This window comes from Esox lucius, chromosome 13, assembly GCF_011004845.1.
Source record: "Esox lucius isolate fEsoLuc1 chromosome 13, fEsoLuc1.pri, whole genome shotgun sequence".
Classification (NCBI taxonomy): domain Eukaryota; kingdom Metazoa; phylum Chordata; class Actinopteri; order Esociformes; family Esocidae; genus Esox; species Esox lucius.
Window position 1 is genome coordinate 35,077,442 of NC_047581.1, and position 26,318 is coordinate 35,103,759.

Here is a 26,318-nt window from a genome sequence, read left to right on the forward strand (position 1 = left end):
CCCAGCAGAAGAGAGACAAAATACTTTTTGTCAAATCTATTTCATCCATTTAGTCAAGCACCATGGTTGTAATCTGAGGCAGCGACGCAATACCAATGCAATACCTTTTCAATACCTTCAAGACATAAAGGTCATCAGAGGCACTGTAAATAACCAGCCAAGAACCACCTGTGAAACTACTACTACATTATTTTTTTTTTGTCTTGTTTTTTCACACAGGACCAATTCACTTTAAATGAATGAGCATTTAGCAGATCATCATCAACAGGAGTTAATTCAGTTCTGTATAATCCTCTCAGCCTTTCTGTTAGATTACCAAACGGAGACAAGACTCATCCCCCTTGCCACTTGGATATCTTCTTCATTGATGTCCTTACCATTTTATTATGTATCAATATATCCTGCTGAGCATGAAAACTTGGCAGAAGTAACAAATAGGGTGTCTTTCTCAGTTGGACATGTGCTTTCATTTGTTAAGATTTTTTTAAAGATTTTTTTAAAGATGTGTAACACAGAGTTTCCATAAGCTGGGATCTTGGTCGGCTCAAGACAACAGTATGGCCTGTGGGAACCCAAGGCCAGCAGTGAGACAGTCCAGACATTTATGATTCTATCTAGATCCATAATCTCCAAAATGGTGCGTGGGAATGGAGATTAGCAGCATATAGATTATCTTCATCCGCAGAGACACATCACAGTGGAACCCAGACAATCTATCTTTGGATTCTTACTAGGGGAGAATTTGTACAGTCATCCCCACTGGGAACCAATGGGCATGAGCCTCCTCAAATCTGGTCCTTTTGAAATTGTTTGGATGTTAAAAGAATAATTAAACTGAAGGAGTGAGATAACGTTATATCTAGATTATTTATATTGTAATGGGGAGAGACACAGGGAACGGACACAAAACCAGTGTTAAGGGACCTTGTGGACAAGGTCAAAAACTTGAGGAGAAATAGCCAAAAACGTAACTGCTGGGGGAGGTGGTGAAGCGGCCTCGTCTGGCCGCCCGACGGTGGTGTTCTGGACGCCTCGTTTTGCAGACCTGAACTAGGCGGTTCTCCCTGGGCCAGGAGGGTCTCTCTTGGCCAGGCGGTTCTCCCTGGGCCAGGTGGTTCTCCCTGGGCCAGGAGGGTCTCTCTTGGCCAGGCGGTTCTCCCTGGGCCAGGCGGTTCTCCCTGGGCCAGGAGGTTCTCTCTTGGCCAGGCGGTTCTCCCTGGGCCAGGCGGTTCTCCCTGGGCCAGGAGGTTCTCTCTTGGCCAGGCAGTTCTCCCTGGGCCAGGCGGTTATCCCTGGGCCAGGCGGTTCTCCCTGGGCCAGGAGGTTCTCTCTTGGCCAGGCGGTTATCCCTGGGCCAGGCGGTTCTCCCTGGGCCAGGAGGTTCTCTCTTGACCAGGCAGTTCTCCCTGGGCCAGGAGGTTCTCTCTTGGCCAGGCGGTTCTCCCTGGGCCAGGCGGTTCTCCCTGAACCAGGCGGTTCTCCCTGGGCCAGGAGGTTATCTCTTGGCCATGCGGTTCTCCCTGGGCCAGGCGGTTCTCCCTGGGCCAGGCGGTTCTCCCTGGGACATTGGCCTGACAGTGATGCAAAAAAGGGGAATATATGCCCCATGATATATCTATGAGAAAATCTGTCAGCGATGTTTTGAGGGGGTACCCTGCCCCGACCAGGCAAATCATTTTGTAATTGGTTCCTTTCCAGGAAGATCCTGTGGATAGAAGGAAATTTAGAAACAAGCAAAACCTCCAGCTCCGTACATTTTGTCAAGTTCCAATGAAACTCAATAAGATAGACAACCTCCAATAAACAATTGTGTTCCAAGTCTTAACCAGGATGCTTGTTGTTACACAAAACACTTCCTAAATTACCAACCCAACATCACAGCTCAGATAGGATTGAGAAAGTGTGGGGTGTTTGTCTTCTCAATACACAAGACGGTTTATTATGACCGGAACAGTATGAGCACATCAAATCTGAATTATATGTTTTTATGTTGTCATGGGAAACTATATTTGATTATTTAGGTCTGAAAACAAAATCTTTATTGTCTGGGACAATGGATACACCCAAAACAATTCCCCACTACTAATTTTCTCTGAATTTATTGCATGAATAAATCATAACTGTCTGTGTGTGATGAAGTCTCTTAAATTGTTTACATGTTGCTTGTAATTTCTTTCCAGAGCTGGAACTCAGACAAAACACCAAGCAATTTAATAATGAGTGCATCATTGTGGCATTCCTAGAAATGCTGGCCAGTTTGGCAGGTGTAAAATATGTATAATTTGCCAATGTCATTTATTAGCATGTTAATATGACATCTGCTATGAACAAGCTGAGGCTCTATATATCTAAAGAGCAGACTGAGAAGAATCATTTCAAAGTTACACAGAAGTGTGTTTGTTTTTCCAGTTGTGGTTCTCTCAAATTCAGACAGATCCAAGCAAGAATGCTAGAATAATCTTATGTGGACAAACAAAAAACATTTAGAACAATTCATTGAATATCTGAAACTAATATAATTGACTGTTTCAGCCTACAGTGAAGAAAAGCTCTGAGTAGCTCAAATAATAGAGCATGGTGCTTTCTGGCCTGGCCATTTAATGTTGACTGATAGATAATTAAACAAGTTGCTAATTTAGATAAGCCAACTACAGATGGTCCCTTTATTATTATTGCTTAGTTTTTACTCTTGGGGTGTACTCAAAGATGCACTGCGACTTTTGTGTTGAGTGTATTAAGTTGGTCACATGTGCTCAATTCATTTGTTGACTATTATACCATGAAACGTTTGAGAGAATGGTTTTGGCACAACAACACCATTTTCACAACATGTGGACCAAAATCACAGAATGCACCTTTAATATTGTGACATATTCTGATCATTTCTTTGACTGTTTTACAACGTAGTTGGACTAAGGATATCGAAAGTGTACTGTACATCTAACCTTTCTCTCAGGTGGGTCAGCGGTTATAACTCTCCAGCACTCCATTAGAAATATACTGTCCTGTCAGGTAATAATGGATCTCTTTATTACTGTTGATACTTAGGTTTAGTATCTGGAGAATGTTGGTGGGATTTAGTATCGCAGGGGGGCCCTACGCTTGTGAACAGATTATCAAAATGGTTGTTTATCTTTCATTCCAGAGACAGCATTATACCAGTGATGTTTAACTGATTTTCGTTTTATGTATTCTGGAAGGTTGTCATGGCTTTTTGCTAACCACATAGCATCGAGCAGTCAGAAGATAATTGAGGAAAACTTTTCAGATCCACCACTCCTACACACCGATCCCACTATCCAATTGTAGATTTCTCCTCTTCAAATTTGGATAATCAAATGTTAGTCATGAAACGAACAGTGAGTTAAAACCACTAGCAGTTTTAGTGACATGAGCCACAGATATAGTAGTTTCTAGAATTGCTAGGCACCTTTGAACCCTGCTGTTGTTCTTCATCTTTGAGCGTACTCTTCTGGGTTTCTATTTTAAATGATTTGAGCTATTACTCTTTGACTTTCCCCCCTTCTCTTTGAGTAAGTAAATCAATGGCCTTCCTGCCACTGTCATCCTGTTAACACTACCCCCCTTAGTTTTGGGAGGCGGCGGGAGGAAATGGGCACATATGGACCTTGTTACTGTCTCATGGGCTTGATGCACAAGGTCACTGAGCGACACTGGGGGAGGACAGGAAGATGCAGTCAATGATGAGCCGTGGTTCAATATCAATATTCTGCCACTAGTTCAAATTAGTTCCACCTCATAACATAAGCCCACTCAATCAATAGACCAGGACTCAACTCCTCACAGAGACCACGGTCTTTGAGTGAGTTTCTTTTATGTGAACACTGGACCCATCCTTGTCATTAGAGCGCCCCACAAGATAACACACCCGTCCCGGCACTCATGAACTGAGGATTTCAAAAGATAAGGCATAGCATAACAATACGTGATTTATGAATGCTACCAGATTGAAACGGTCAAGGACAACTCCTAGCCCTATTCACTATTATTATGTGATGGCTTTTCTAGTAAAGAATCTAAAGTTTATTGCTTGAAAAACACACCTGATCATATAATGAAAATATTATTGCTGAAATATGGAGTGCAATGCTTTATGTCAGACAACAGGGAATGGTGGAGCATGATAACAAGTTATTTGATTAACAAGTTATTCGATGAAAGATGAAGTGTGTATTTTAAATGAAACATGCTGGAAAGTCAGCTGCTGTTGAAATCCTCTGATGATGTAAGACAGAGGTGTCCTTTGTGATTGTCTTCTGTGGCGCACTGTATGTTTTCAGGTTGTGGAGTTATTTGAGACACTGCTTAATATTTAGCAGAGTTTCAGATGTGTTCGAGAAATTATCAGGGACTCTACTGTTTCAGCTACAAAGCCAAGCTGGTTTCGATGTTGGGATGCCAGGAAAGAGAAGAGCTTTGACTGGGCTGGGCTGACTCTGCCCATCTGTAGGGGTGGGACGGCCAAGAAACAGTTAGCACAAGATTAACACTTGCTGAAGCCTAAATTAAAGCTACCACGGTGAATCTAGCTTTTCAAATTCGGCCGTTTTGTTCCATTGCTTATTACACAGGAGGGTATGACAGAGTGTTTGAAGTACTTAGACAACATGTCCTTGAATACTAACGATTCAGAAACACAGGGAAGCGAAACAACAGTTTCCTCAAGTGTTTGTTTCTGTGTCACCTGACACATTTCAGTATGTCATTTTGGTGCAAAAAAGGGCCATGTCGAAACGGGCGAGGCAATGGGATGCTTAGTCAGAAAGACAGAGATACAGACAGGAAGACCTTGCACATTGAGAGTGAGTCTTGAACTGTTGGAAGACGTTCCTCTGCAACAAACGTCTCACTGAGTCATCTCTGAGAGAAAACACAGGGTCTTTTTTTACCTCAGTGATCTCAGAAAAGCACTCCTCATGCAATATAAAGGACTGAGTTTCTCATGTCTTCAGTCTCTGTCCACCACTCACCATTGCTAGACATTTTGAATGGACTCCTAGAGCCACAAGCAGCTTGTGTTGTTTATTTATGAAGGAACCAGATGACAGTGTCAAGCTGAAGGGTCTTTTGCAACTCGTCCAGTCATTGGTTCCAGGCTGTGAAATGGAATTGATGATGCTTGTGTGGAATCCCCTCCTAAATCCGGAATTCCTCTTGAACCGCCTCTCTCGTCAGCATGCCACATAACAGTCATACCCACGGGCATGGGGGATTTAATGGTGGTTTGTGGGTTTCAGTGAAGCAATAAAGCGGCAGATGCTCACTCGTCGTGTTGACAAAACAAAGTGTAATGGAGTTAACAGCATTATACTATGCCATCAAATTAGCGTTGAAGATTGTGCAAAGGACCAAGCAAAAGTAAAAATGTCAATCCAGAAATTTAGCACGTCACTCTCCAATACATGCAAAACCAACACAATCAATAATAAATCCTATTGCATTTCAGCTGCGTTACTGCAGCCTGGAACCCTGGCCGTGGCATACCTGTACAATGTCCAGGAGTGACACCGACGGACAGGCAAATTGACTCATTGGGTGAACGGGAAAATGTCAGATAGGGTTGCCCAGTCTCTCCGCAATCGAGCAACTCCTTCTGGTAGGTTGGGCACCTGCGAGCTCAGTCGTAGTTGTTGGCTGGGGAATGCACTTCCCTCCAGCGTGTATTCATTGGAACGCACGTCTCAGTCTTCAACTCTCCCAAACTTGGGAATGCAATGACTCAGGGTCTTGATCGCTAATTTGATGTCATGGGAAAAGTTGTTTAACTAGTGTAAATTACACAGAATACATTAATATAAGGGAAGGAGGCAGCCCTGAAGCACATTCCATCATACCACCCACTCAGAGCTGTTACTCATCTCAGCCAGAGAAAACGCTGAAGTTAGTATCAGTATACTTGTAGTGTAGCAATACTTCTTCCACACCTATTTTGCCAGGATGCTTTGAACTCTGTTGATGAGGTTTTGTTGGTCTGTAATTGCCTGAGAACTGGCATCCTTCCATGTCCGTCCTATAGAACGCCATCCCAGAATATTTAGGGACAAGCCTTTCAGCCTGTACCTTTGCATCTATTGTCATTCATTATGTCTTGAGATCCAAAATGCAACCACATTACTTGGTCTCCATTGTGGGCAAAATGTCTGTGATTGGAGAGAACCATTGAGTTGTTGCTAAATTCTATGGCTACCAACTGATATCTTACAGCCACGAAGTCAGAGCTCACTACAATAGGTTCCCATTTCACACTCAAGACATGTTGACTCAAATATCCAAATGAAGACACCAATGTTCATTGGCCTTCTAAAATTGACTTTTAGGCCAAAAAAGTCCTGATTAGTCAACTTTTCAGATTTTTCTGTTAGAAACACATGCATTTGTTTTTCTTTCTATCATTGATCCAGAAATCCATGTTCCCCATTACCTGGCCCAAACCTAACCCAACCTTAATATAAACCTGACTCTAATGTTAACAACCTAAATGTTTTGCCTACACTTAACCTAACCTTAATTCTTAACCTTAAACCTAAGCAGTAATACCTAAACCTCAGAGTAACCAATGATATGCCCAAAACCTAACCCCTAAGCCAAAAATCTTAATTTCCCCAGTAGTGACTAGCCATAAAACCTTTGTGGGGACCTTTTATTTTGGTTTTACTATCTTTATAATCAAATGTGCACACAGACATGGATCACACACAAACACATACAGGTCTTTTTGGGGAAAGAAATATCACTTTTCATATTTATCTTAAGTCTTCAACCTAAAACTAACCCTAAACGTAAACCCAGTATCCAAATCCCAACCATAAATCAATCCCTAACTTTAACACCAATCCCATAATAGCATTCTTCACATCAATGTGAAGACACGCACGCACGCATGCACACGCACGCACACACACACACTCACACGCACACGCACACGCACGCACACACACACACACACACACACACACAATCCGTGTGTGGCATGACCCCATGATCCAAAACAATGTGACATTTGACTCCTGACCAGAGAGTTTGTTTGTCCCTCAGTGAGAGATCGTCCTCTGGGTGGTGGCTGGAGAAACAGAAGATGAAATAAGTAAATAAATAGAAGCTTTTGGAGGGCGCATATTTAGGCTGATTACTTATCCTCTTACAGCCATGTGACACACAGTCTTTTAGAGAGAGGTCATCGGTGTGTGATGGAGCGGATGTACTCTTGTGTGCTCTCCAGGGGTGGCATTACGAATAAAACCTTCTGGATGGGTGGTGCTAAAGGCAGTGTATTCACTTCTTGAACATGTGTTGTAGGTGCTTATGTCTTCCTATTTGTCATAATGTCCATGTTTTTCTAGTGCTTCTTCGCAAAAACCTGATGTTTTTGCTACTATCTGAAGTGGAAGGAAAAGAAGGTGTTTTGAAAATATTTACATTTAATGTTTTGTTATGTATCAAACACTTATCCTGAATGATTTACAGGAGCAGATGAGTATAATTTTCCTAATCAAGGGCACATCAACACAATCCAACTTCCACTTACTGGCCCAATGCTCTGACCACCAGGTTATCTGCCCTTTAGACAGAAGAGGACTTGGGTTAACAAATGTGTTGCTGTCCAAAAACATTAGGGTTCACTGAAGTCTTCATTTTAAACAGCCGCTGTGGCTGGTGAAATCTATGGGGATGTTCATTATTCATTTCCTGTGTAGAAACCACTGCGGAGAGAGTATGTGAAACTCCTAGAAACAGATAGAGATACGTATGAGCCAACTGGCCAGATCTTAGTGTCTTTCTTGATTCAACTCAAAAGAAAAATATAAAATGTGTAGAAGTCACTGCCCAGAAGTTCTAGTAATTCAGCTGAGTACAGTACAGCCAGTGTCAGACCTCCTCATCATCTCACGGTCCTTAGGTTTCCTTCTTCTTTCATCATAATTTAAACTTTTACGTTTCACCCACTGAGCAGTTGGTGAGTGTTTTTGTTGCAGCCATAATGAGCAGTGGACCACCTTAGTTGTAGTCAGGACATCAGGCTCCTCAACTTTCATTTAATTATTGCTTCTCGAAATACTGAGCATGTAACTGTCAAATGTTGACAACAGCTCACATCACAAGTCACTTTGCCGGGGCAATTCAATCGATTTGATGGGTGGATTTGGAGAATTTAACCCATTATTTATTATTCCATTTATAAATTGACTGTATAAATTGAAATAAAGTGACATTGGTTTTGTCTGAATTGGGGAAAATAAATAATGTCATAGTTGAAGTAGAGAAAATAGGAATGTTACTGGAGACTGCCCCAGTCTTCTGAGTGTAACAATAAAACACATAAGGTGTTTTGCACAGGGATATTGCAGGCGGTCAAGCCTAACCTTAAAGCCTGACATAAAAAAATGCATTCTGTGACTATTTTGTTAACCCCTTTGATTTTGGGCTGGATGTGTTTTAGATCACATGTGCAGCATCTGTAAGCAGAATCACTGACATCCTTCAGTTAGTCATTAAATTACATGTTAGAAAGTGAAGGTTTTTGATGACATCCAAAGGTAAATCTGTCAACACAGCGGTAATATATGAATTGCAATTCAAATGCATAAATAGCAAACCATAAGTTTTACAGCAAACTCCAAAGTATTTGGAGAAAGACACATTTATTTATTTGTTGGGGTTTTTGTATTTGACATGATACCGTAACTATGGGGTTTAAAGTGCAAATTGTCAGCTATAATTTGAAGGTATTTTCATCTATATCAGATGAACCATTTTGAAATTACAACAGGTTTTCTACATAGTCAACCTATTTTAGGGTATTTAGACAGTTGGCTTGACAGCTGTTTCTTCTTAGGCAGGTGTGTTTGTTTGCAGTGTTAGTGCATTGTACAAGACAGCTGCCCTTGTCTAGTCTTCACTATAGCCTTTTCATTAGAATTTTGATTGATTTGCGTTGAACCAAAAATGTCAACGCAAATCAATCTGGTCATCACAAGGAAGATAAATAAGAACATATTGATCAGAGGCACAACCAAAACATCCAATGTGCCAAACTCAAGTGTTAAGAACATTTGGAAGGAGAAAGAAAGCACCAATGAGCTCAGCAATTGCCAAATGACCTAACAGAAACAAGAAAGAACTCTTCTGTGGAGGACCAATGCTCACTGGGGTGTTTTCACAGTGCTACAGTCCACAACAACAAATCTAAGTCTTTCACATATCAAGCAACCCACTTCTCTGGGAGGTTTGTATCTACATGAATGTGGAAGTTTGTTACCCTTTAGCGCAATAGGGTTGCGCAATATTCGAGGAAGACGTCCAAATCTTCCAAGCACAGTAACGAGACCTGGTTTCAAATGAAAGAGGGGGTCAGTGGGTGGTGGGGACACCTTGTGTTGTCAGTATTGTGTTACCCATTGATTGTGTTTATTGTATTAGTGTCATGGATCAGTTCCATTGGAAATAGACTACATGTGTGAAGTGAAAACAAACACCCGAAATATCTCACATCTTGGAAAGCACTTTGAATGCCACTGTAATGCCACTGGATTGCAGTAACATTTAAATATTGTAGGGGCTTACTGTCAGTTCACTCAGGGAATTCATTTTGATGACGGATGATCATTTGTCACAAATTACCTCTGTAAAGACACCAGATTAGTCACATTTTACATTTACATTTAACGTTATCCAGAATGACATAAAATTAGGGCATTTATGTTAAAATGCTTGATTGATAATGACACAACATTACTTGGTGTATAGACAGAAGAGGGTCTAGAACCAGTCCATTTCCCCTGGTAGGAGCAACCTGCCAGGAAGAATTAAATCCAAGAGACAGCTAGACGCCCAGGCCTGAGAGAGATTGAGAGGATCTGAAAAATCCCACAGATAAATCACAAATTTAACAACACCCCTCAGCCCTATTTTCCCCAATTTGTCAGTTAGCCATTGATACGTGTAAAAAGTATACCTACAAATAAATTATAAATGATGGTCCGTTTTAACTGTCATACTAACATAAATTGTTTTTACAGGAATCATACTGCAAAATCTACCAGAAAGCAGCATTATTAATATTCGCTGTGCAAAATGGACCATTGTTTAGCTTCCAAGTGGAAAACCCTGCACTGAAGTGACCTCGCCCTGCAAAAGCTTGAAAAAAATTGTTGGAAAACAGGACTTGGGTGAAACAAGGAAAAAGGTGCTAAGTCAAGATCTGTGTTCATCTTTTTTATCTGTCAAGCAGTGTCTTAATGGAGATTATTTGTGGACTTTTGTACAAATGGCCAAAAAGATAAACTATTTGGGAAGCAAACCTTCAAACAAATATAGAAAGATACACACAGAAATCAAACACTCAAACAAAAAGACACGCAATAAAAACAAAAGGAAAGCAACAGGTTATGATATTGCCCATTTTCTTGACGCTCTTAAATGCCTGTGATAATCACTTTTTGATTTTATTAACAGGACTCAAGGCTGAGGCCTTTTTGGAGACGGTTGCTATCTTCTGGTTGTTTGGAGGGCCTCTGTTATCTGTGGGGCTGACGCGATGAGCTGTAAGCAGGGTGTGATGAACAGCGGTATGTCATAGCCTTGCTGGGACATTTCCAGAACAGCTCAAGAGAAGTTGTGGCAATCCTCTCGCTTATAATACTGTTCAAAGGTTTTGTCATAGGTGAACTCGGGTCACTGTGGGCTCTTGGGATATGGTGTGTGTTTTTTACCAGGGAGAGACAATTGCGACATGCTGTGTTGTCAGTTGTCATCCTGGTGGGCCAATAACACAACTGATCCAACACATTATATCAATGTCTAAGGTCAACTTACCTAGCTTTGTAGTTCTATGAATCAGCAGAACTGCTGATGGGTGCATCCAGCTCGTGTCCACATGGCAGAGAACTCCTAAGAGACGTTATCCACAGTCAGCTGCCTCCACTCAGGCATATGATAATGGCAAGTCGTTTTGTTCCCTAAGTTGACATGGTTTATATAGTATGAATGGTCTGATGGATGAGGCAATGCAAGAAGGACAGAAATCCCTTCATCTCTCTCTCTCTCTCTCAGCTAGTGTTTGGACTCCTGCCTGCTGTGAATATCTCAAGTGCAGATTGAAAACACTCCTCAGGCCTCCTAGAAGGAGGCAATAACTTTTAAGTGCTGGCAGTGAAGTAACTTACCCGAGATCACTTATTTTCTCTCTTTCCTGAATCATTATCATCCAGAACACATCACAGTTTATTCCCTCAGCTTAAAATACACAACCACCATAAGGGCCGAATTAAATTTAATAGGGCCTACATGAGCATACAATTGGATAGGACGCATTTGCCAGGAAGCCTGTTTAGCATACTGGGCGGGGCATCCTGAAGCATACCACCAGGTGAAATCAGATGATGGGAGCATCTCAATTAAACTTTCTTGATTCCTTGTATTTTCTATCCTCATCTGCCACTCAAAACCCATCATAAGATAAATGTCTGAGTGGAGGGAAGGTGTTCCGGTCCCGTCCCACCGGGAGGAGACCCCGGGGAAGACCTAGGACACGCTGGAGGGACTATGTCTCCCGGCTTGCCTGGGAACGCCTTGGTGTGCCCCCGGAAGAGCTAGAGGAAGTGTCTGGGGAGAGGGAAGTCTGGGCATCCCTGCTTAGACTGCTGCCCCCGCGACCCAGCCCCGGATAAGCGGAAGAAGATGGATGGATGGTCTGAGTGGAGGGATCTTTGTCCTTCTCATCCAACGGCTTTTGAATACGTGGCGTGGAGAGAAAGTGTGGGTAAATGCAAAGAAATGCAATGGAGATTCTACCAACTTACTACTGATTCCTGAACAAACATTCCGTAACTGCAGGAGACAGTAAATCAACAGCCTCCTTTCAGTCTGTTTACCAATTGTCAATAAACCCATAGCATAGACAGTGAGAAGTGCCTCCAATCCAACTCTATACGTCTAAAGGGGCTGTATTTAGGATTTAGATAAAAAAATTCATTGAAATTGAATTGTTGACGCAGCAATTTGCCAGGTTTCCACATACTGCCCCTTTACGCTGAATCTAAAGGGGTCTAAAACACTACATAGGTTCATCTGAGAGCTGCTCTGTTAAAAAATGAGTATGATGTCCTTGCTGTCAACCTTTGAACACATCCGGCTGTTGCCTTGCCCCAGTTTCACCAAGCACAATTATATGTCAGGTAGGCTGACCTACTAAACCCAACACAACACTGCTACACACATCCCACATATCACCACACACACACACACGCACGCACACGCACACACACACACACACACACACACAAAGAAGAAGGTTGTTGATTTTAGTAAGCAGGGGAGGGAATACGCCCTAAACCACATCAACGGGGCACCAGTAGAGTCAGCAGTTTGAAGTTCCTCTGTATTCATATATCTGAGGACCTGTCACTATCGGCTTCACTACTGCTGATTTCAAGTGGGTGCCACTCTGCCATCCACAGCCACTGCACTTTACCATGGCACCTCTGGTCCTCTGCCAATGCTGCCACCGCGCCATCGACAGTGTCCTGACTGTCTGCGTTGCAGCCTGACAAGCTCAAACGCAACCTCACGGCCTTTATAGCCAGTATAGGGCAGATGGCCTAGCACGGCCCCCGAGGTTCTGCTTTGACCCATTACGGACAACTATGTGCCCCGGTGTCTGAAGAAGGCCCACAGCATTCGGGTGGACCCTGCACACCCAAGTCACGCCCAAGTTCATTCGCTTACTGCCGTCGGAGAGGCGGAGTCTGTAGGGGAGCACCAGATCCTGTGGGCAAGTCGATGGACTGCGCTCGCTACTGCCGCTGCACTATTTATACACCCTATAGATACCGTACGGAAATACTGCTACACACTGGACGCCCCACTTTACGCCCTTATCGCTATCCACACCCTGTGTGTGTTGTTTATATCACAGATAAAAAGTTTAAAAACACACTGAATCAAAGTGGGTGGCTGCAGGACCAACATAAGAGGGAGACACACTAACACTTTGTTTTAAAGTGGATAAGGTTTCTGATGGTAACCTGCGCCCCGCCCCCCCAGCTTCAGTAGGCTCGTGGGCCTCAAAATGGAAAGCGTCATTGGATGGCCATAATAAACATTCTATCCTCTATAAGGCTACGTGAGCTACTTTGGTGTAATTTGAGGCATCTGACAGGTGTTGAATGAACGCACACGGACACTGCTCTCTTGGGTTGATACATTTTAGCAGTAATTCTTCAGCAGGGTACTACATACTCTGAAATTGGTGCATTGTAGTGCTGGCTTTTCCAACTGTGTTCTAAGAGGATAATGATATCTTATTATTTCCATCATGGCGCAATGATCTCTTCAAGCAGTCAGTTCTGCTATTGCAGACCGAGGAATGAATTGTGTTGCAGACCAAATCAAAACATGCCACCACCCTCTAATTAGCAATCAGAGTTAGCAAAATAGTTCACTAGCTATGTCTAATTAACACAAGACCGGGCTTCGGTTGCGCTCCCTTGTTTGCATGTTTGGTCCACATTATGCAGCTAACAAAACCAAATCTAATCTAATCAAATAGTTTTTGTCACATTTGTCATAAACAACAGGTGTTTATGTCTTTTTACAGTCTTTTTCACACCGGCCATAACGATAATATTCATATTTAGCCACATTTCTTTACTTTCTCTCTATCACTTAATCTAGGCTGTATTGGATATTATGGTGTAAATGCTATGGCCACCAAAACCAAGGCCCCATCAGTTCTAGCAATTGCCTAATTGACTGTGAGGGATTCCATTTGTCTCAGATCACAAATCACCACTCTCTGCGGTGTAGAAAACAAACTTATAACAGCAGGATATCAGCAGGGGATTATAAAGGCACTGTTTGCTGCATCTTTCAGATCTTCCAACTTTGCCTCCACAGCCAAGCGGTCTGTGGATGACGCCTTCATCATGGGCCTATTTGCTGCAGCTGAAAAATCCAATAAAATCAGGTCTGCCAGCTGCAAAGGCAAATTGCAATGCATTGTATATTTTGCCGAAAGCGTAATCAGCTGTCACTTGTCAGGAATATGCCATCTGCCCCACAAACACTATCAGGACTGCAGTATAACAGCCACATCATGCCACTAACTGCCAATGAAACAGCTGTACCATACTACTCTCAAAACTCTGTCGGTCACTCCAGATTAGTGTAGCGACCCTGTGTTGTTCTAAGTTGTTCTGAGCCACACAGCTGTCTTGTTAGGGTTAATAAATTCTACTTGGTGTTCTTTACCTTTGACTCTGACTCCTGATTTAGCATCCCGGCCAGGGGTGTTACATTAGATTAGATTCAACTTTATTGTCACTGAAAAGTGAAAGTACAGTACAACGAAATGCAGTCAGCATCTAACCAGAAGTGCAAATTGAAAAGGGCAGAAAATGTACAAGTATTAAGTACACAGTGGGGAGAACAAGTATTTGATACACTTCCGATTTTGCAGGTTTTCTTACTTACAAAGCATGTAGAGGTCTGATGGGACAAATGGGAGAAGGTCATGTGGTCTGATGAGACAAAAATAGAGCTTTCTGATCTAAACTCCACTCGCCGTGTTTGGAGGAAGAAGAAGGATGAGTACAACCCCAAGAACACCAACCCAACCGTGAAGCATGGAGGTGGAAACATCATTGTTTGGGGATGCTTTTCTGCAAAGGGGACAGGACGACTGCACCTTATTGGAGTGGGCCAAAATCCCTGCTGCAGTGTGTGCAAACCTGCTCAAGAACCACAGGAAACGTATGATCTCTGTAATCGCAAACAAAGGATTCTGTACCAAATATTAAGTTCTGCTTTTCTGATGTATCTAATACTTTCTGATGTATGTAATCTAATACTTATGTCAATGCGATAAAATGCAAGTTAATTACTTAAAAATCATACAATGTGATTTTCTCTATTTTTGTTTTAGATTCCGTCTCTCACAGTTGAAGAGTACCTATGATAGAAATTACAGACTTCTACATGCTTTGTAAGTAGGAAAACCTGCAAAATTGGCAGTGTATCAAATACTTGTTCTCCCCACTGTATGTGTATAACAAGTGGAATGTATAGATGTGCAATGCAGGCAAATGCAGTACAAATGGCAATACTAAATGTGCAAAATGTAGAAGTATTAACTATAATGTATGTTACAAGTGGGATGTGTAGATGTGCTATGAAGGCAAATGCAAGTACAAATAGCAATTTTAAATGTGCAATGTACAAATAGCAATTCTAAAATTGAACATGCGTATGCAACTGAAATGCAGCGACAGCAACGTACATATAGCGACTGAAAACATCCTTTTCAGACTTTGCCAAGCAGTGTCAACAGTATTAAGTATAATGTATGTTACAAGTGGGATGAATAGATGTGCAAAGGCAAATGTGCAATTCTAAATGTACAATGAAGGCAAATTGAAGGTAGCATGTCCAACTGAAATGCAGGGAGTGTAGATATAGATGCGTATCAAAATTACAAGAAAAAAGCATCAGAATACCTAAGAAACGTATCAATCATTGGTTGAGTAATTTTAGATCCTATTACAAACACCGACTAGTTGAAACCAGACCATGATCTGTCAGCTGATGCTCATAATATGCAGATATGAAGTAAATGAGAAATTGGTGAAACTTCCTCAGAAATATTAGGATCATCAAGACTAATGGGAAAGGCATCCTATTGATTTAAGTCCAGGCAAACCAAAATCCCACCACTAGACTGACATGTTTCAACCAAGTCCAAACCACAGGAAATGCCACCAGCTTGATAACAAATCAGGAACACAATATACAGTGAAACAGAACACAGTGATTCAACTTTAGAAACTGTAAGACTTAAAGAAAAAGTCCAACTTTAAACCTGGTTTTAATTTAGCGACCTACTTGGTTTTGCCAGCGTGGACCAGAGTCGGCGACCCAGATTCTGACATCGGGGGGCTTTGACAACCCTGAACCCGCCAGGTCAGGTGTTCTTTGAAGTACAAGAGCTTTGGCTTTACAGAACACTTCCAGCAGCTCGGTTCACAGCACTTCATAGCCATGGCTGAGTCAGCTATCTGGGCACAGGGAGTGGGATCTCAGGGCCATGTGGGAACAGTTTGTTACGTACAACTTCTGCCCGGGGCTGTCCAGAGTATAGTGAAACTGCCTCTGAGCAAAAGCCATTTTCAAAGGAAATGCAGTGCCCCAGTTTCAAAGGCCCCGGGGGTCAGGAAAGGGGGGTTGGATGCCAAGGCTGTGCGCTCGCTCTTTCTCTTGTTACTTTCCTGTCTGAGACTGGTGCACCCATAAACTTTATTTGGAAGAATATCAGGTGGCAGAGCACAGACTGCCAACAATGAAGCCAACATGATCAACAAAAACCTCCCCAAATACACGGAAAAACCAAAATCATTAGTGGCTTTATGATATTGGTGATGCTATTGACTGCACAGTAACCACATATGTACTGTAGCAGTGAATGCAGTACTTATCCTTTAAAACACTATCCAGGGAATCCAGACTTTGCCCAGCGACGACAGAGAAGGCTTTGGGTCCTGAGTTGAATACGTCATAATTTGTCTATCTGCCACACGAGATGAAAACATGGCTTAGTTACTCATCCCATTAGTTACTTCGCCTTACACTCTTTTCTGGTTGGTTCTGGCTGTAAGAAAACCAGTCAAGAAATGTGTTTCTCTAATTGGACATTAATTAGAAAGCACAAACATCACTAATGTGATCAAAGTGCCAGAGAAAAATATCAAGAAGCATCCTTATTCGTGTTTTGATATTAATATATTAAGTGTTTCCATTATTTAGTCCACCCCCTGTATTTGTCTTTGTTTAGTGGAAAGTATGCTACAAATATGCCTTTTAGTTAAGTCAGGTCTGTGTTATCAACGTATTCACCTGGGGGATTAAGAGTTGTACCTTGTGTGTTTGCTTTTCCTCAGTGCAGATGGAGAACTGCGCTTGTTGCCGTGCCAGGAGTGTAATGTCTGGACAGATGATGTGTGGTTTTGATATGTATGGTGAGTTTATGTCTGGACAAGTATGTAAATCAATCACTTGGACATTTTCACTTGGCATGTTCAGCAGAAAAAGGGCGATGTTCATTTCATTTTCTCAGGTTCCTTTTGTCCCTCCACTGGATATTAACTGAGCCAGAAGATTTATGCAAATAATTAAAAAACAAACACTTGGCAAGAGTTTTTTAAAAGCTTGTAAGCTTGTGCCCTCTCACAAACACAAGTTGACTGCGAGACATTCATAAAGGCATGGCTATTATCATACATGGGAGGTGGGGGTATCCTGTTCTTCCCCTTTCATCATAAACCAAGACAGTAGATTGGTTCACCAACCCAGTAAGGTCTCTCAGGGCTCCCATATCAAACCTCTTTAAGATAGCAGTACTGATGGCTGGAGCCTCTTCTCCTCAGTGGCTCTTGTGTCAGCCCCACAAGCCAGTTTATCACTGCATTACTGGTAGGTTCTGCTTGATGTGGTATCTTAACCGGAATGTGCCGAAGGACTACGCAGTAACACGGGGACCAGTGCATTCTACTGGGTGACAGTGCACGGCTGTTGAGTTCAGAACAGACTCCGGCGGTGAGGCTATCACTGCTGTCGTGTTTCGACGCATCCGCTCACCAGTGACGCACGGAGTGTTCCGTAACAACCGAGAATAGGGAAACGGTGCGGGAGAGTGTTGGGGCCTTTTGGAGATCTCTGCTCTACACAGGCTCTGGCCGGACAAGCACTGGAGGTGACGTTCACAGTACAATTTACCGGGTTTAAACTTTTCACATGGAACTGATTTGACAGAAGTTTCCCCAGACCGAATGGTTTCCAACCAAATCAGCAAAAGTCACGCTGCTATAATAAAACTAAACAGGAATACAGCACGAGGGCAGACAGAGACGCCTTGTGTTAGATCATCCACAGCCAAAGAGACGATTCCTCAGCAGCTGAGTAGTGGCGATGAGTGATGAGTGTGAGGTTATAGCTGATAACACAAGGGCATCACAATCACTCACTGTCCACCTCAGTCTGGACACTATCCAAAAGAGCTCTGATACGGCATCCATGTTATCCCCAGATGACCCTTCAGTAAAATGACGATGGTCAAGCCACATGACCCCGCAGTATAAATGACAAAACTCCTGGCAGTGGAACTCCAGGGTTAAGTAGGCTTGACAGATGTCAAATAAGAAAGAAGCACAGACGCATGTATATTTACAGATGCAGAGCACAGGTTTATACAGATTTCTGTCCTAAAGTAACAAACTGGGCCGCTCAGTTTCATAAAAGTGTTTAATAAATAGAGCCATTATGACACATCGCAAAAACAACCACCATTCTGTTAAAGTCGAATGTAGTTAAGACGATAAGCCATGACCGCACAATGTCTCGACACTTGATCACATCCAATCACTCACAGTAACAAAGATATGACGGCGGTATGAACTAGCGTTTTACCATGTGCGTATTAAAACCCTCCACGTTGCATGTCATTACACAAATATAAAACTCCCCAGGAAACAAGTGTTAACCTGATCAGGACATGATTATCAATGAGTAAGCATCCAAGTCCTAAAAAATGTTTAAAAAAAAAAATCAATAACCTAACAAAAAAACGGTAAAGTTTTGCATTATACAAACCGGTGGCTTTCACAATACGTTTGAAACGATGACTGGTCTCTAGCTGAGGTAGAGAGGAAACCATGTATTTATCCCATGAACAAAGAGAGGGCAAGACGAAAACTAGGATTCATTGAAATCCACCAAAGCAATGGTTACACGGTGTCTTTATTTACAAAAATCCAGGGCCCACACACACTTGGCATTCTGAAACGTGAAAGCATACCTGGGGGAGGGGGCTGGTGGCCTGAAATGACCCCGAAATCACTAATGCATTTCCCTGCCATACTGACAGGGACCCAACGGCCGCGCACAGCTGGAGTAAACATTGCACACACAAACACACACCTTCAGGGAATCTCAAATCCATTCACACACTCCTTTTGGGTTGAGCTGCGGGCTTTAGCCCACCCTCGTACACTGGGTCCTGACGACTCGATTCATTACTTCGGTGGAGACTGGTTTCCTTTCCTCTCAATCCAGGTTTGGCTGTGCTTTGTGGATCATACAATCCATCGGTTTAGGTTCTTCGGCTTCCCTCATGGCGTCTCGTCTGGCGTGCTACTGCATGAAGAGGATGCTGAACGCCATCATGACGCAGCAACACGCCACCCAGGGGCTCTTACGTTCACCTGGAAGAAAGACAGAGCAGGACGAATTAAAAAAAAGACATAGATGAGATAGAGATATAGGGATATAGAGATACAGAGATAGAGATACAGAGATATATATCATCTAACTAATCAGGGATGCAAACTGTTAAGGGCTAAAAAGTGACATTTCGGCTGACCGATGGGGGGGGGGGTTGTCTGGAAACAAATGTTGTCTGACTGTTAAGGGCTGAAAAGTGACATTTCGGCTGAACGATGGGCTGGGGGGGGGGGGGGGGGGGGGGGAGGGGTTGTCTGGAGACACGAATGTTGTCTGCAATACACCATACAAATATGCTCATTAGTAATTTGAAACAGTATGGGAATGATTAATCTACCCTTTCAACCACAGCTGTACACTGAACTGGTATTTCCTGGGTATGAAGCACGTCCATCATTATGCCACCAGAACTGTCAATCAAATAATCTTGAGCTACATTTGCATTGTGAGCATGACTGCAGGCCCCTACAAAGTATGGCTTATTAATACTGCAACTTACCAAGATATTTAGTTAAAATGAAATGCATCTTGTCATGTCTGAAATGTGCATGAATCTGAAGACAGTAGCGCAGGGTTTCGTATGTGGCTTGCTTGTGTAGTTTAGGTTATGGGCTGTGTGACAGGGACATTTATACTGCTGGCCTGTGACTTTGGGACTGGTCACATTTAATATGCTAGGTGATCTGGACTACGTACTCACTCTGATATGAATCTAGGACAATCTACAGTTCTTTCAAAGACTCGTGAATTGCATATTTAAACAATCAGGAAATGAATACAAATAAGACAGGACTGGACATAGCTTACCTATCCTGGCACACTTCCAGAATATTCCTAAAATTCTGAAAAGAGAAAAGCAAAAACAAAAGTATACAATACCGTTAACCTGTGTATTGCATGGAAAATATCAACTGCATAACTCAATTACAAATCTATAGCCAACTGAAGTAAAAAAGGTACTAAATGTATTTAACCCCGTAACGACAGTCCTCAAAAGATTAGTGACGGCTAATTGAGTAGGATAACGATTCCCCAGGGCCATATCAATGGCCGGACAGAAATACATGAGCCCGAAGATAGTGGCAAAGTACTGTCACGTCCCTCCAGCTTGTAGAAGGCCTAGCTGCCTGGACTCAGTGTGTAAGACTGCCCAGGTGGTGAGGACAAGCTGCTAGGCAGGGGGATGGGGCGGCAGGCAGGCATGCCTCGATCACGGCTCCACTGTGTGACTATGATAACACATGAGAGACGCCGGATATCATCTCCACAGTGGAGACAGCCAGGCCGGCCACTTGACATCCGTGCCCATCTAGGGCCTCTGCTCCCGGGGCGAAGTGAGCGAGCGAGAGCGAGCGCTAGTTGGCTAACCTCACCTCTCCAAGCCAACCTAATCCTTTACTGAACAGAGGGTATCAGCTTTCCATTCTAAACTTGAAATTACCTAGTGTTAACATTGTCGGAAAAAAAAATACTTTTCTGGAAACCTTAATGTTTTCTAGTGATGTTTTTCCCCCAATAAAAGAGTGAAGTGCTGAAAACAAGTTACATGTTTAAGATGATAATCACCAGCCATTTCCTTTCTGAAGAGATTTTGAAGATTGTTAGATGAAGCAATGGAGTTCAGATATTCAACCAAACACCAAAGTCATTGGACCGATGACACTTTGCAGTGCCAGAACACTACTATAAACACTGAGTCAACCAATAATTACAGGCCAAAATATGTTCACTGTTTTAAAGACAGAAGGTACAGAAGGTTGCTTTGGTCTCATTAGAAAGTGAATCATCATGTCCGCACACCCCTAGGTTCAGCAATACAAAGTTAGGACAAGAGGGATTCTAGTATCCCATTACTGTTTACTAACAAGGGACAAGCTCCTGCATTCAGTAAGATGGGAGTAAAACGATATTGCCATCATAGTGAAATATAAACACAACCGTAATGGATTTCAGCAAATTAGTGCACGAAAACAGTAAACTGTGATTCTGAGGTTCCCCGTTTTAAAAAAGGAATCTATAGGCAGTTATAACTCAATATACCAGCCACTGGTCATTTTTTCTAGCAATGCATTGGTCCCGTTAATTTCTTTTCGAATACTTTCGCGTGGAATCTCAAGCTGTCCTAACCTTGTAATGTTCGCCACATTTGTTTTGTGACTTGTTAATAATAAATTATTTTCAGGGCAGAGAAGAGCAATAATTAGAACATTTATACAGTAGGTAACGTCACAAGGCATCGTTACCATCGCCCCACGACTTCAGGGTCTCCGAGTGAGTGACAGAATGGATTGTAATGTTATCAGCCCTGACCCCTCTGCTGACAGAAATAGTTCTGTCAAACGATTATACATCCATAGAGGTGTGTGACGGGGCGCTCCCCCATTTTATCCATGCTGGTGATATTAGGAATAATGCAGACTCGCAGGGCTTATCAATTTTGGACCAGGAAAATAATTCCCAGCTGACGGACAACACTACTCTTGTAAGCAACTCAGGCTCTTCCAATGATCTCTGCTGTCTCTACAGCTTCGGGCTTGTGCCTGAAAGTTTCCCATAAAAATAAATAAAAATAAGAACATATTTAACTTTTGACTACCAGGAGATCTGACTATTCTTGGAATACTGCTTCTGTTCAAAGCAGATAGCTTTCACACTGTGTACCTTGCTTTGTTCTTATTTGTAAATCCCTCCACCTGTAAAGAGATTAACAAGACTGTTCTTGAATTTATCTGGAAAACAAATCCCACAAACTAAAACATTTTTTGAACTTAAGAGTCAATATGGTCCTTCATCCCAAATTATGAGTTTGATAAGCTGGGTGGTCTTCAGTTTCGGCTAAAATGTAATTACCTTCCTGGAAAGTAACCAGTTAAATTGTCCAGATGTGACTATCTTTCAGGGAACAATTCAGATATAACTGTCAGGAACAAGTCATTGTTCCACCCAAGCTGGCATGAAAATAATATAACTTTATTTTGGACGTATTCAACAACATGGGTAATATTCTCTCTTACGGACAATTTATACCACTTAATGACTTTCCAGTTTCTTTCGGGTAGTTCAACTCAGTTGTGAAAGCCATCCCCAAAGGTCTGATTATACTAATGAAAACTCATGTGAGCCATGCTGATAGCCACAAAGACTTCCTGGACTTTGCCGTGATAGGGTTGGTTTGGTTGAGAAATCTTGCAACAAATATTTAAAATAATGTTTCCATTAAAAAAAAAAAAGAAACATTTTACCCCCAGAGGTAAATCCTTCTGGAAAACACTTATTCCGGACATTGCATGGAAAAAAGCCAGGTTTCTGCCTAACAAAATCTGGATACCCAAAATATTTAAAGAAACAGACTTTAAAATCCAGCATAAGACATACAGATGGGGTGACAAATTCAAGAAAAAGACAATATAACGGTTCGGGCCACCATGAGCCACCCACACAGCTTAAAAGGGCATTTCCATAGATTCTACTAGTTAGATTCTTCTAAGTTTCTGGAATTCTACCATAGGAATGGAATTCCATTCTTCCAAAAGATATTCCCTCATGTGATGCTTTGATGTTGTTGGACGAAAGCGCTGACTAGCACGACGGTCCAAAATCTCCCATTGGTGTTCAATTGAGATCTGGTGACTGCAAAGGCCATAGCATATGATTAATATCATTTTCATACTCGTCAATAGGGATGGATACAGATAGTCGAATACCCGAAATGTATTTAGTATTCGAATACTTGTGTGTGTGTGTATTCAATAATTTTTTGGGGTTTAAATAAATTGGCTTAAATGTCATTTTTTCTAAATACTTTTAAAATTCCAATCAAAAATTTGTACACATGATATACCATGACACTTAAAAAAAGTATACCGTTTTATGAAGCGCTCCTTCGTACGTGTATATACTTAGACGACTATTTGCAAGTGGTTGAAAGGCAACTCATTCAAGGGAAGATGGAATATATTTACTGAATGAATGTTACCGGAAGGCGGTTGAGAGTGCAGAAAAAGGTGAGTTAAGCAAATAGCATATAGCTGGCTATCTTAGCTAACTAGCTTCTCTAGACTCCATCCAATAATCTCAATGTTGTGTGTTGATTAATATCGTCTTCTAGTTCCGTAGTTTTGCGTGTCAACCACACGGCTTCCTCCATACACGCTTGTGTGGTATTGGTAGTTTTTATTTTGGTTAATCGAATACTATTCGAATAGTAAAAGATGGTCCAATGCACATCCTTACTAATCAACCCATTCAGGGACCTATTGAAGGACATGGTACATCAGACATCGTAAACAGGGTGGTTCCTACCCTCGTCGGATATTCGATTAAAAATAGCAATTCGATCTAGTATTACTTGGTATTCCAGTTCCACGGGTAACCAGTTTATCAGAGTAATAAGGCACCACAAGATTTCTGGTATATGTCCAATATACTAGAGTTAAGCACCGCATCAAAGGGTAAGAAAATCTCATTGGTTCCGCATATCAGTTTATTCATTTTAATCACATTAACCATTCTACTTCTTCTGCCTGTATACATTTTTTTAATAAGATTTTCTGTTCTGTCTTTCCTGAAGCTCAAACTTGCTACGTTGAGAGTTTTGCACACCATCACGTTCCAGAGACTGCAATATGCCCATTTGCAAAAATAAGTAATCTGGTATTTTGTGATATTTCCAACAGATATGTAATATTCAGACAGGGATCAGTGGTTATGAAAAGAGGGCTGGAAAGATTGTCATTTATAAAGGATATAAAAACAAAGTCCTGTGAGATTACTGTTGAAGGTGAAGAAAAGAAGCTTCAAAGCTAATTAGTGATGGTGAATTAAGCTAATCAGAAATATTATTCAGGCATCCCCAAGTGAGAATCTTTTAGAACCCAGGCCATGTGATTAGCCATGCATAAAAAAACATTCCCCTGGTAGTGAAAATTGAACTTTGGAGGGCTAAGTTACAAAGACATACAGTATCCCATCGCAGAATGTGAAACCAGGTATTTGAGTGACTGGACCACGAAAGAGTGTCAGATACATGTTACTGAGACAGAGGTTTGCTTGGATGTGCTCTCCAGTGAGATTGGGTTAAGCCAACTGGGGCAGCAGTTTCAAAGTGAAGGGGGGTATACCCCCCAGGGTCCAATATTAACAATGGGCAGCTGGCCTGGGGCCAGTAAGATCTAAAGTCGGGCCAGTACAGAAAGATAGTCACTGGCTCGTCTGTTTTGACCAATCATAGTTCATAGTGCATTCTAGAGCGGGACCCAAACATTGTATCGTATGACGCAAAGCAATATGCAATCAGTATTATTTTTGTGGAACGAACAGTTTCCGTCGGTCGTAAACAACAACTGCAAGAGACACGTTCTGCCGTACCTGTTGTGCGTACCCGATAAAATCAGATAAGGCAGGGTCATTTTAAAAGTGAACGAATAAATACTGATAACCTGCTCTTAAGTCCCTGCAGCATGTCGGGTGTATTGTGGCCAAAGGGGCTGTTGACATCTCTGCGGCTGCACCAATGAACGTTTGCCTGCTCCGAGTGAATGAGGTGGCACGTAGCCAAACTGAAAAGCTAATTACGACGGCTTGCCATGTTGTGATGATTGAGAAATCATTCAGGATCTACGTCCATGACACAGTCCGTGAATATTGATCGAGAAACCATACGGACATGGCTTGTTGGCAGTAAGTGTCATGCTAACCACGCCAGTTTACGCGCTTACTAGCAGTGACATGCAAGAAGCCTGTGAACCAACCAGCTTTTATGTCAAATGCAACTATCTTCATGAAAAGTTGATAATGGGTTTTATAGTAATATTTTGATAACTATTTATTAAAAAAAGTTATATCATATCATATCATATCATATTTATGTAAATTACAATTGATTGTATCATCTCATGTCTGACATCACAAGGGAAACTGTTGTATAAGTCAATAATCTGATGCTTATTTTGTTTGTTATTCAGTTCAGGCCAGTAGATTTCAGACCCGACAGGGCCTGTGTGAAAAAAGTTAGCGTTAGACCTTGCCACCTTTTGGCTTTCCAAGGCGCTGGAACTGGCACAGCAACAGGTCTGGAATGAAACTGGTAGTGATATACCCTTACTCCTTGTTTAACTATCCTGCACAAATCCTGAGTTGCCCTTACAATTCTGAACTGAATTCAATGGTACCTACCCGGACTTGTTCTTGTCTAGCAGCTTAGGGGCTAGAGCTCTGATGTACGCACATGTACAGATGAGCAGTAGAATGACAGTCAGAAGACTCTGAAAGTTGAAAATGGCAGACTGCAGAAGAGAATGAAAAAGGAAATTAACAATTTATTTTCTCACACAAAGAATGTGCTTCAATTTACTCACAAATGAAAAAAGTACAAACGTAGGACACAACTTGGGGCTGGACTCAGTTAGTCATCTTTTTATAAAACTAGCAATGTAGGCCTACACTATTCTCGCAAACTATTGTACAGATGTCGATTGGTAGTCACAAAACCAGACAGTCATTACCAGACCAGAGACGTGGCACAATTTCGCAGTTTTACACATTGTGTCTAGGCAATCAAGATCCAAATTCAACAAAACCAGCAAAATATTACAAATAAAATGAAAAGGACACTGAGACAAAATTGTTCCTGATAGTTTATGATTGGTTGTTCGTTTTGGTTGACCACTAGCTAGTACTGTAAGTATAGCCGTATTGTACAGTATTGCAAACAAGCTAGCCACCGACAGCCAGCTAGCTACGCATAAAGATGCAGAAACCTTATCATCATGTCATATAAATGTCTTTGGATACATTCGATACTTTAGACGGAAACCTAGCTATATCAACTTCGAACTGATATTGAGAAATGCAACGAAAACTCACTAGAGCTAGCTAGCTAACTTACCATTTCTCAAAGCCACATCACACTTCGTCTCCGGAAATTGCGTCGCTCCTGGTGCGTCTGTAGCCTGCGCACTCCTCCAAGCCCCGCTCCGCCCCCACCAATCCCTGCCTTTACAACTTAATGCTGTATATTTTGTGGGTCGGTT

The 26,318-nt window shown here is 42.0% G+C and overlaps 2 protein-coding genes across 2 annotated transcripts; both read right to left on the minus strand.

The window, feature by feature from the left end:
- Positions 1-1,050: 1,050 nt before the first annotated feature.
- Positions 1,051-1,608, minus strand: LOC117595456 (acidic proline-rich protein PRP25-like). The gene has a single exon (XM_034296719.1). The coding sequence runs from the start codon at positions 1,606-1,608 to the stop codon at positions 1,051-1,053; it is 558 nt and encodes a 185-aa protein (XP_034152610.1).
- Positions 1,609-18,610: 17,002 nt separating this feature from the next.
- On the minus strand, positions 18,611-26,263 carry LOC105027580 (protein kish-A). The gene is made up of 4 exons (XM_010899730.5): positions 26,174-26,263; positions 25,462-25,571; positions 20,095-20,129; positions 18,611-19,268 (listed from the first exon to the last, which is right to left on the minus strand). Exons 1-4 carry the CDS (start codon positions 26,174-26,176, stop codon positions 19,198-19,200), a joined length of 219 nt encoding a protein of 72 aa, XP_010898032.1. The 5' UTR covers positions 26,177-26,263; the 3' UTR covers positions 18,611-19,197.
- Positions 26,264-26,318: the final 55 nt, after the last annotated feature.

What these genes read in the sequence shown, in the direction of transcription:
- LOC105027580 (XM_010899730.5), bottom strand. An exon ending in CTAGACAAGAACAAGTCCGG is followed by an intron (nt 20,130 to 25,461) that starts GTAGGTACCATT and finishes TTCTCTTTTCAG; the next exon opens with AATTTTAGGAATATTCTGGA. An exon ending in CTGGAAGTGTGCCAGGATAG is followed by an intron (nt 19,269 to 20,094) that starts GTAAGCTATGTC and finishes TCTTTCTTCCAG; the next exon opens with GTGAACGTAAGAGCCCCTGG.
- LOC117595456 (XM_034296719.1), bottom strand. Translation starts at nt 1,608, where the DNA reads ATGGGGCATATATTCCCCTTTTTTGCATCACTGTCAGGCCAATGTCCC.